General features: G+C 38.5%; 1 protein-coding gene across 1 annotated transcript in view; it reads left to right on the top strand.

Annotated features, from left to right (window-relative positions):
• COL19A1 (collagen type XIX alpha 1 chain) overlaps positions 1–12,742 on the top strand; it is a gene marked incomplete at both ends in the record, with an annotated part of 357,838 nt that overhangs the window by 152,247 nt on the left and 192,849 nt on the right. Inside the window, 2 exons of the mRNA XM_081251264.1 lie at positions 7,794–7,847; positions 9,813–9,848. Of these exons, the coding sequence (XP_081107390.1) occupies positions 7,794–7,847; positions 9,813–9,848 (90 nt within the window). The remainder of the gene's footprint in view (positions 1–7,793; positions 7,848–9,812; positions 9,849–12,742) is intronic.

Raw genomic sequence — 12,742 nt, 5'->3', positions numbered from 1 at the left:
AGGGAAGAACCTACAACCAAGATTACTCTACCCGGCAAGGATCTCATTCAGATTCAATGGAGAAATCAAAAGCTTTACAAACAAGCAAAAGCAAAGAGAATTCAGCACCACCAAACCAACTCTACAACAAATGCTAAAGGAACTTCTCTAAGTAGGAAACACAAGAGAAGAAAAGAACCTACAGAAACAAACCCAGAACAATTAAGAAAATGGTCATAGAAGCATACATATCGATAATTACCTTAAACGTGAATGGATTAAATGCTCAAACCAAAAGACACAGGCTTGCTGAATGCATACACAAACAACACCCATATATATGCTGTCTACAATAGACCCACTTCAGACCTAGGGACACATACAGACTGAAAATGAAGGATGGAAAAAGATATTCCATGCAAATGGAAATCAAAAGAAAGCTGGAGTAGTGATAGTCATATCAGATAAAATAGACATTAAAATAAAGAATGTTACAAGAGACAAGGAAGGACACTACATAACGATCAAGGGATCAATCCAAGAAGAAGATATAACAATTATAAATATATATGCACGCAACATAGGAGCACCTCAATACATAAGGCAACTGCTAACAGCTCTAAAAGAAGAAATCAACAGTAACACAATAATAGGGGGGACTTTAACACCGCACTTACACCAATGGACAGATCATCCAAAATGAAAATAAATAAGGAATCACAAGCTTTAAATGACACAATAGACCAGATAGATTTAATTGACTTTTATAGGACATTCCATTCTAAACAGCAGATTACACTTTACACTCAAGTGCGCACGAAACATTCTCCAGGACAGATCACATCTTGGATCACAAATCAACCTGCAGTAAATTTAAGAAAATTGAAATCATATCACGCATCTTTTCCGACCACAACACTATGAGATTAGAAATCAATTAGAGGGAAAAAAAACATAAAAAACACAAACACATGGGGGCTAAACAGTATGTTATTAAATAACCAAGAGATCACTGAAGAAATCAAAGAGGAAATGAAAAATACCTAGGGATGATTGACAATGAAAACACGATGATCCAAAACCTATGGGATGCAGCAAAAGCAGTTCTAAGAGGGAAGTTTATAGCTATACAAGCCTACATCAAGAAACAAGAAAAATCTCAAATAAACAATCTAACCTTACACCTAAAGGAACTAGAGAAAGTAGAACAAACAAACCCAAAGTTAGCAGAAGGAAAGAAATCATAAAGATCAGAGCAGAAATAAATGAAATAGAAACAAAGAAGACAATAGCAAAGATCAATAAAACTAAAAGCTGGCTCTTTGAGAAGATAATATTGATAAACCATTAGCTAGACTCACCAAGAAAAAGAGGGAGAGGACTCAAATCAATAAAATTAGAAATGAAAAAGGAGAAGTTACAACAGACACCGCAGAAATGCAAAGCATCCTAAGAGACTACTACAAGCAACTCTATGCCAAAAAAATGGACAACGTGGAAGAAATGGACAAATTCTTAGAAAGGTATAACTTTCCAAGACTGAACCAGGAAGAAATAGAAAATATGTATAGACCAATCACAAGTAATGAAATTGAAACTGTGATTAAAAATCTTCCAACAAACAAAAGTCCAGGACCAGATGTCTACACAGGTGTATTCTATCAAACATTTAGAGAAGAGCTAACACCCATGCTTCTCAAACTCTTCCAAAAAATTGTGGAGGAAGGAACACTCCCAAACTCATTCTATGAGGCCACCATCACCCTGATACCAAAACCAGACAAAGATACTACCAAAAAAGAAAATTACAGACCAATATCACTCATGAATATAGATGCAAAAATCCTTAACAAAATACTAGCAAACAAAATGCAAGCAGACATTAAAAGGATCATACACCATGATCGAGTGGGAATTATCCCAGGGATGCAAGGATTCTTCAATATATGCAAATCAATCAATGTGATACACCGTGTTAACAAATTGAAGGAGAAAAACCATATGGTCATCTCAATAGATGCAGAAAAATCTTTTGACAAAATTCAACACCCATTTATGATAAAAACTCTCCAGAAAGTGGGCATAGAGGGAACCTAATATACAATGGAGAAAAGAGAGTCTCTTCAATAAGTGGTGCTGGGTAAACTGGACAGCTACATGTAAAAGAATGAAATTAGAACACTCCCTAACACCATACACAAAAATAAACTCAAAATGGATTAGAGACCTAAATGTAAAACTGGACACTATAAAACTCTTAGAGGAAAACATAGGAAGAACACTCTTTGACATAAATCAGAGCAAGATCTTTTTGGATCCACCTCCTAGAGTAATGGAAATGAAAACAAATATAAACAAATGGGACCTAATGCAACTTCAAAGCTTTTGCATGGCAAAGTAAACCATAAACAAGATGAAAAGACAACCCTCAGAATGAAAGAAAATATTTGCAAACAAATCAATGGACAAAGGATTAATCTCCAAAATATATATGCAACTCAATATTAAAAAAAAAACAACCAAATCAAAAAATGGGCAGAAGACCTAAATAGACATTTCTCCAAAGAAGACATACAGATGGCCAAGAAGCACATGAAAAGCTGCTCAACATCACTAATTATTAGAGAAATGCAAATCAAAACTACAGTGAGGTATCACCTCACACCAGTTAGAATGGGCATCATCAGAAAATCTACAAACAACAAATGCTGGAGAGGGTATGGAGCAAAAGGAACCCTCTTGCACTGTTGGTTGCAATGTAAATTGATACAGCTACTATGGAGAACAGTATGGAGGTTCATTATAAAACTAAAAATAAAATTATCATATGATCCAGCAATCCCACTGCTGGGCATATACCCAGAGAAAACCATAATTCAAAAAGATGCATGAACCCCAATGTTCATTGCAACACTATTTACAGTAGCCAGGTCATGGAAGCAACCTAAATGCCCATCCACAGACGAACGGATAAAGAAGATGTGGTACATATATACAATGGAATATTACTCAGCCATAAAAAGGAATGAAATTGCGTCATTTGTTGAGATGTGGATGGATCTAGAGACTGTCATACAGAGTGAAGTAAGTCAGAAAGAGAAAAACAAATATTATATATTAATGCATATATGTGGAACCTAGAAAAATGGTACAGATGAACTGGTTTGTAGGGCAGAAATAGAGACACAGATGTAGAGAATAAACGTATGGACACCAAGGGGGGAAGTGTGGGGGGTGGGCGGCTGGTGGTAGGATGAATTCGAGATTGGGATTGACATGTATACACTGATGTGTATAAAATGGATGACGATAGGGACCTGCTCTATAAAAAAATAAAATTCAAAAATTCATAAAGTAAATAAATAAATAAATAAAACAATGACTTCCTACTTGTCTGTTCTTCGGAGTACCGGGTTCAGTCTTGCATATGTGTAGATGTTCCATAATATTTGTTGCGTAAATAGAAAGTTGGTGTCTTTCTCCGCCGTTTCTTTCTTCATGTTTGTTTTTTCTCTGGATGATGTTCTACCAGCAAGAAGAGAGAATACCTCTTTTTAGTAAATTTCTCAGCAGTAAATGGCACTCTAACGGTTGTTAAAATGCTAAAGAAGGCTTTCTGTTTTTAACATCTTTATTGGAGTATAATTGCTTTACAATGTTGTGTTAGTTTCTGCTTTATAACAAAGTGAATCCGCTATACATATACATATATCCCCATATCTCCTCCCTCTTGTATCTCCTTCCCACCCTCCCTATCCCATCCCTCTAAGTGGTCACAAAGCACAGAGCTGATCTCCCTGTGCTATGTGGCTGCTTCCCACTAGCTATCTGTTCTACATTTCGTAGTGTATATATGTCCATGCCACTCTCTCACTTCGGACCCAGCTTACCCTTCCCCCTCCCCATGTCCTGAATTCCATTCTCTACATCTGCATCTTTATTCCTGTCCTGCCCCTACGTTCTTCAGAACCTTTTTTTTTTTAGATTCCATATATATATGTTAGCATACAGTATTTGTTTTTCTCTTTCTGACTTACTTCACTCTGTATGACAGACTCTAGGTCCATCCACCTCACTACAAATAACTCAGTTTCATTTCTTTTTATGGCTGAGTAATATTCCATTGTATATATGTGCCACATCTTCTTTATCCATTCATCTGTTGATGGACACTTAGGTTGCTTCCATGTCCTGGCTACTGTCAGTAGAGCTGCAGTGAACATTGTGGTACATGACTCTTTTTGAATTATGGTTTTCTCTGGGTATATGCCCAGGACTGGGATTGCTGGATCATATGCTAGCTCTATTTTTAGTTTTTTAAGGAACCTCCATACTGTTCTCCATAATGGCTATATCAATTTACATTCCCACCAACAGTGCAAGAGGGTTCCCTTTTCACCACATCCTCTGCAGCATTTATTGTTTGTAGATTTTTTGATTATGGCCATTTTGACTGGTGTAAGGTGATACCTCATTGTAGTTTTGATTTGCATTTTTCTAATAATTAGTGATGTTGAGCATCCTTTCATGTTTTTGTTAGCAATCTGTATATCTTCTTTGGAGAAATGTCTGTTTAGGTCTTCTGCCCATTTTTGGATTGGGTTGTTTGTTTTTTTGATATTGAGCTGCATGAGCTGCCTGTAAATTTTGGAGGTTAATTCATTGTCAGTTGCTTCACTTGCAAATATTTTCTCCTGTTCTGAGGGTTTGTTAAAATGGTAAAGAAGGCTTTTAATTGAAGATTATCATAATATGAGTATTGCAGTAGTGAAGAGAGATTGGTCTCAACTCTGAATACAAGGATGAGTGGGAATTTATGGCCAAGGAATAGAGAGATGTGGTCAGTGAGTGGAATAGCCAGTCACTTAAGCCAAGTACATATCAGCCTTGGTACCTCCCTTTCCCTGGCCCTACCTCCAGCATTTCTGCACGTCCATCCCCACCCTCAGCCATCTTGCTCTCTTGCCTGCAAAGCTGTGAGACCCCCTTTTCTGCTTCTGCTCTTGCTGTTGTACAATCTAGTTTCATGTTGTAGCCAAAACTATCTTTTTTTGGAAACACAGTCACATCATGCCATTTCTAGGCTAAAACCCTAAGTGGCTTCCCCTTGCACTTAGAACAAAACCCATCCTTCTCTCCATGGCCTACAGGTCTCTATGTGCTGTGACCCTTGACTAACCTTGACTTCATCTCCTGCTCTTTACCTCCGTACCTGCTCATGACACTCCTTCCGCCTAGAGGGCTTCTGTGCTTGCTGTCGCCTCACCCACCCGTCCCTCCGCTTGCCCCAACACTTTTTTCCAGGATCACTGCATACCTGGATCCTGTGAAGCAAACATCCCCTCCACCCAGAGGCCGTTTCCAACCACTACCCTCACTGAAATAGCAGTCTCTGCCCCGCATTCCTCACATTCCGCCCGTGGATCTGTTCATTGTCAGTCACCCTCCTCTATAACGTGAATTCCATTGGGGCAAGAATCCTGACTTTGTTATTGAAAAAATTATTATGATACTTGTTAAAATGGTAAAGAAGATTTTTTATTCAAGATTATTGCAATATGAGTATTACAATAAGGAAGAGAAATTGGGCTCCACTCTGAATACAACAAGGATGAGTGGGAATTTATAGCAAAGGAGCAGAGTGATGTAGTCAGCAAATGGAATATTACTAAGAGCAGACATCAATGCTGGGGGATTTTCTCTAAACTGCCTTAACAGGATTCTTGCTAAAGGCACACCAAAGACTTATGCATCAAAGAGGGGGATGAGGAACTTGATCAGATATCAAGGCTGGGGAATTCTTTCTAAACTGACTTAACAAGATTCTTGCTAAAACTGGGCCAAGCAAGCCAAGCACAGACAGGATGGGGCCGAAGTTGAGGCCTGGCTCAAGTTTCGTTAAGGAGGGAGTCTTTATCAACTTCCTGTTCTTTTTTGTGTCTCTCAATAACACTCTCTAATACAAATAAAGTATAATATATTATATATTATATTTTAAAATCTAATATTACAATTTCAAGACAAAGGTAAATATACTATACTTTCTTATAGCCACATTTTAAAAAGTAAAAAGAAACAGGTGCAACTAATTTTAATAATATATCTTATTTAATCCCATATCCACAATGTTATCTTTTCAATACATAATCAACAGAAAAATTATTAATGAGCTACTGTACATTTTTTTTTGTACCAAATATCGAAAACCCGATGGTATTGCACACTCACGGCACATTTCCATTCAGACTAGCCACGTTTCAAGGGTGAAAAGCTACATGAGGCCCAGGGCTACCTATCGGGCAGTACAGATCTGACAACTGTAGGGGTGACTGCACAGAGGGTATCCAGTAAATATCTACTGAATAAATGCATGAGCGAACTAAGAATAAACCGTAATCACAGAAATAGCCGTTTTCTTTCCACAAGTGTTCAGAATATGTTGATGCCAAGTTTTACTCCAGAGGCATGTATAAATAGAGTATGTGTTGCTTGATTTGGGAAAGAATGGGTATTTCAAATAATAAAGAGAATATCACATCTCAAATATGATTTAATTTTTCACTCATCCTTGTTCTATAAATACCTGGAGGTAATGATGGAAGGAACATAGCTATGAATTTTATCCACAAAGTTGTTTATGCACCACAAAAGTGTTTGTTTTAACCAATGATTGAATAGATGTTTTCACCCATTAATTTTTTTTCTTAAAGTATAAGGCTACAGTTTTCACATATTCTTTTAACAAGATTATTTTAAATATCTCATTTACTTTTGTTCCTTTAAATTCATCCTCAGCTTCTACATCGAGTAGCTACAAGTGATGGCATTTGGCATTGTTTATTCACTACAAAATGTCAGAGCAGTAACAGCTGGATGCCTCAGCTAGGAACTGTAAGATGCTTGGATTTACTGTGCATTCTGTGGCTTCAGAATATTTCTTTTTTCCATTATTGTTCTTCCCTCACCCAATGTGTTAAATTAAGGATGAGAAAAGATATTTTTTCCTATTTACCATACAGTTGGGACGTATCTATCTAATTTTCTTTCTGTTTACACTGTGAATACATTCAACTGTAGCACTGATCTCCTCCAGTGAAATCTATTGTGGTGTTCCTGACAGCTGTCATTTCTGAATCGGATTAACCAAATACCTACTAAAACACCAAAGAGTCCAGAAGACTCATGAATATATTTATCTGATATGCTGTCTATGTCTTATATAGTTTTATTTGATAGCTTTATAAATCCAGGTAAAAAAAGAAAGAGGAGTTAGAGAACTAAACCAGACTTTAAAACAGGAGAGAGATTGCATTTTAGCTCCAGCTTTGTGAGGGATGGGAAAAGACTACATCCTTCATCCCTTCCCCCCCACACACACAATTAGATTTCTCGATAGAGATGAAAAAATGTTTTTGATTTAAATCTTGATTTTTGGGGGCAAGCTTTATAAAGGCCAAATCAATGCTAAATCAGAGGTATTTACAACATCTACAAATTTAAGCCAAAGTGGATACTTAGAAGCTCATATAGATCTAAATGATGTTCTCCCAGATGGTGAATTAATGTAATTTTAGCAGGAAGCAAAGTTGCACAAATATGCAGTATTGCAGCCTCACACTGATTTAATGTATCTGTACCCACCACAGCACAGATGTTGTATATCATTTTAGAGCCAGTTTTTCTATACTACACACTGAAGATGGGATTTGGGAGTTCAGTAAATTATGATTTATTTTGCGACTAATGACTTGTTAGAAATTGAAGCTTTCTGTGAACTGTATATAGAAATCACATTAGCTGTGTTCTTTGCACAGGGTTTGAAAGGTGACGTGGGTCCTCATGGTCCACCTGGCCCAAAAGGAGAAAAGGTACCGTATTCACCCAGGAAAGTGCCAATCTTTTCTTAAGAAAATCCTGAGAACCTATGAAGTGACTTTTCATGGATACTGTTTAACTGCCAAAAGTTAATTTTGTTAAAATTAGCCAAAGGCTGTTATGTTAAAAGCATCTGAACAAGAAGAAAAGCCTTTTGGTTCATTTAATTAGTTTGAGGAGATTAAATGCACAATTGCTAGTCGACATTAATTTGTGTTTATAAGATTTCCCTTTTCTCTCCCTTGCTTAACAGCATTAAGTATTGCATCACCAAATTAGCAGCCATGTCCTCTACTGGGGACTTTTACCAATAGCACTGAGCTGCTACCGTGATGGTGAAGCAGGCGGCCTTTGGGGGGAAGGAGGCTAACTGTGCATCTCAGTCTTAATCTAAATGCCCCATTTCCTAACACCTTTTCTCATATGTCATTTTATAGTGGCCTATTGGCAGGGACCTTGAAAAGAGAATTACGAGATAGTAAAAGCAAAAGTTGTTTTGAATAAGGTCCTTGGATGATACTAGTTTGATGACAATTGTACGTATAGACGTTTTGCACTGCATTTTGTTCTCCATTCTCAGAACATTTAGAAATCTTTGTCTATCTTCAATATTTACCTCTACATTAAAATTGACTTTGCAAATTGGTCCCCAATGACTGATTCAAGCTACATCAAAGTTCTTTAACAGCTATCGGTTATTTTTATTCAGTTGTTCCCAAAATAATGATTACACAAGGCTAAGTCCTCACTTTTGAGGTGATTATGTTAGGTGAAAAAAGAGAACGTCATAGAGATACTCCCAACACGAGAATACAGCGTGCCAGTGCCCCATGCCACATCATGTTGGTTCCACAATGTTCATTTGAAGGGGGATTATGGCAGTGATGCTTGACTTTTTTTAGGCACTCTGGGATTCAGTTTATTTGTCTGCAAAATGAGGGGTTTTGATGAGATGGGGGGTCCCTAGAGTCTGTCAAATTTAACATTCTAAGACTTACCTTTTAAAAAAACTTAATTTCTTTTATTGAGGTATAGTTAATTTACAATATTATATTAATTTCAGTTGTACAGCATAGTGATTCAAAATTTTTATAGATTATACTCCATTTAAAGTTATTGTAAAATATTGGCTATATTCCCTGTGCTGAACAGTATAGCCTTGTAGCTTATTTATTTCATGCATAGTAGTTTGTACTTCTTAATCCTTTACCCCTATCTTGCCTTTCCCAGTGATGCTTGATCTTAATGAGTAAGAATTCTCATGAAATAAATAGGGATGCTGATACAATAAAGCATATAGGTGACATATTTATAAATTGGAAAATGATAAACTTTTAGATTAACCATATTTTTTAGATTTTGAATAGTTTGTCAATATATCCACCTGGTAATTTGTATTCACATAGGTCAGCAAAGCAACGTTACTATTTAAAAATACATGAATATAGGCAAAGCCTCATACAATTGTTGGCAAGTGCAAGGCCAGTTCAGCAAAGCTTTAAAAGAGGCAGTGGGACTGCTTATTGCAGCTGGAAGGCATGAAGTGGGGAGACCCACTTATTATTTCTGCTGATCCCCATGCTAACTTTGTCAGAAACATAATCTGTCGTTGTGACAATTCCCAGCTGCTCCATTGGCAAGTAACCATATTTGAAGAGATATTCTTTCTAATTTTGGGTTAGTAGACAAAAGAATGGAAACTAGATTATTTTAGCTTTTCAAAACAAGTTCTGCCGCTGCAGAAAGCATGGGGATGCACAAGGCGATTATTTATATCATGAGAGCTAAAAGCACATGATCAATTTTTCATTGTGCAGAGACCTTTATCAAGGTAAAATTCTACTTTTCTTTTCTTCCAGATTTATCTAGATATTGCTTCGATCCGTTCAGAAAATTTATAAATAACATGAGCAAAACGGGACTATTGGTAATTGCAGCTTTTCTTTCATCTATTTTAGGGAGATCTGGGACCTCCAGGACCACCAGCCTTAACTGTAAGTATTCTTGAAGTCAAAATTCAAAACTGAAATATGTTAAACCTGTTTATTATTCACATTAAATCATAATTAAACCAGAATTTAAGCCACTGGATATTTTGAGAACTGAAAGTGACTTGAGTAGATCTAGGCAAACCTCCAGATATTAAAGATGGGGCATCTGCCCACAACACTGAAGGGCTTAACCCGAGGTCATGCAGGTAGTTCTAGAAAAGCCTGGAAGCAGTACCTAACCTAAACGATTTTATCCACCCTCCATGTGGTCCATAATTTTGCCCCTTAAAAGTTTGTTTATACATCCTTACCATGACATTTAAAGTTAATGGAAGCAGAGACAGTTCTATTTACTATAAAAACTATAAAAGCACAAAATAAACTATAATCACGCAATGTATAAATATAGCTATGTATTTAAACTGTTACATTCTCCAAAACCTGTTCAAGACTGTTGTTTTTTCCTATGTGAGTTGCTTCTAAGATTTGCACATGATAAAATGGCAGTATTTCAGAAACAGATTAATGAGAAAAGTTTATAATGTGCGCATAATGGGATTGTTCTCAATTAAATGATTCATCATTTATTAAACATTTAATCATAAGTATGTAATTCTTTTATATTTGGATACAATTTGCTGTTACTGATTTTCTTCGTCGTCCATTAGGGTTTCTCATTTAACTTAAAGATTTGGTCTGAGAATGACACTAAGCCTAATGGAAAAGAGGAAAGGCTTTTAAATAAGATCATGTGTAGCCTGAGGTCTCTTGAATTTTATGTCGCTATCATCTAATGACATAAATTAAGAATTTAAATCATCAGTTTTCTGAGACCTGTCATGATCATAGAAGGTTAGGTGTAAAGAAGTCTTCTAGCATCTGGATGGGGGTCTTCCAGCGGAGGAGCACAGGACTCGCAAAGGCTGTGTGACTTTGATAACATTCCTATTTATCTTTGTACTTGAAAATGTCATTATGAACACTATCTTAATAATGTCTTACACAGATCATCTTTGCAATGCTCACTTGAAGGGCAAATATTTCTTCATAAATGGAAAATCTAAGGAACCAAACAAATGGCTTTCTTAGGACTATCCAAGTTCAATTCACAGTGGAATTCTCTGCTTGAAGCTTTGATTTTCAAGACGGAAATAAAAGCTATTTTTTGAGAGGAGACTTTAAATGCATATTATTCAATTTCTTATAATTTGTGGAGTTTATTTCTTACATTATTTGACAGTGATTTCGAGTTAAGCCTGCTCATTTTATTTAAATCACATGCTTGCTTTTCTTCAACTGAGTTATGTGCTCAATCATTCCACGTAGTTCTCTAATTACCTAGTTGTTTTCAACTTGTGTTTGAAGACCAAAATGCAATCTCTATCTGTATCATTTCACCCGATAAGCAAATTTGACCCCTCAGCCAGAATATTATTTTGGACTATATCTGGATTTTTAGTGACAGCTGACATCTTTCTGCCAGATAGCACCTTGTAGATGTCTCTTTGCACTATTCAGCTGGCAGACACCAAAGGCGTACAAGCTGATTTTCACACTTATCTAAAGATATGAGAGAGACGCTAAAGTAGGAGGTCAAGGTGGCAGATTAGGAGGACGTGGAGCTCACCTCCCCCCACAAACACATCAAAAATACATCTACATATGGAACAATTCTCACAGAAAACCAACTGAAAGCTAGCAGAAGATCTCTTCTACAGCCAAAGCTGGAAGAAAGATTCCCGCATAACTGGGTAGGACAAAAAAAAAAAAAAAAAGGGCATTGGGACAGGACCGGTGCCCCTGGGAGGGAGCTGTGAAAGAGGAAAGGCCCGCATGGGCAGCCCCTCGCCTTTGGAAACCCTTCACTAGCTGGGAGGTCCATCGGGACAGATAGAGGAGCCGGAGGGGGCCTGGATTCTGCCCACGAGGAGTCTGTGTGTGCTGGCTTGTTAGCAGTCAGGGCACAGAGAGACTGGCAGTGATGGCTGCCACCTTACCCACTTCCCAGCCTGAAATGCACTTTGGGTGGAGCTGCCAGTACACAGAGGAGGTAGGAGCTGAAACTTGGGCTTCTGTGGATGAACCCTGGGAGAGGACTCGGTCTAGCTGTGCGTAGACAGCCCCCAGGGCCAGGAGTGTAGTCCAGGCCTAACCTCAGAGCCTGTTTTTAGTGCACACATGGCAGATTGTGGGTGCACCATAGGGACCCCCCACTATTAGCCTGCCCATGCGGGGCACTGCTCCATTGGCGGGCTTTGTGTGTGCACACAGTCTGGGGCAGGGGCTGACACCTGAGCCCGTAATCAGCACTCCCACAGTGGGGGCAGGTGGGAGGTGGGCCCTGCAGCAGCAGATTTCATTGGTTTACACACCAGTGGGGGGCGCTGTCCACAGAATCGCACATCTCCAGCGGACAGGCCCTGGCGAGAAGTGTGCAGAGGTTCCTTTCCCAGCAGGAGTGCTCCAGTTCCACCCACCTCACACAAAGCTTGGAGCTGGAATCTGGGGGGAGAGGCTCTGGGAGAGCCCTACCACAGAGGAGGCCTAGGTCTCAGGTGGCAGCACACCACTTCAATTCCTGCAGCTACAATGCTCTGATCCCCAGGGCCAGCCTTACTCTAGGTCTGGGACAAACACAACAGAGAAAGGGATGTGACCTTGGGCTGCTTCTGAGCAGAACCGTGGACGCCTGAATAGGTGGTGCATAGGTTCACTGTGACCACATGGGCCTCTCTTGCTTCAGCACTCACCTCCTTGGGACAGAGCACACACTTAAAGGCAACAGAGCCTTATCAAACCCAACCTTCAGGGCTTCTACTGAAACAACTGGGGAGCAGACCCCGCCCCCAACAGGGTTGTGACAGCCACGGAGCAAAGAGGAGGACCCGCCCAACATG

Source organism: Mesoplodon bidens (assembly GCF_964165515.1).
Source record: "Mesoplodon bidens genome assembly, chromosome: 12".
Classification (NCBI taxonomy): domain Eukaryota; kingdom Metazoa; phylum Chordata; class Mammalia; order Artiodactyla; family Ziphiidae; genus Mesoplodon; species Mesoplodon bidens.
This window is presented reverse-complemented; position numbering and strand designations above follow the sequence as displayed.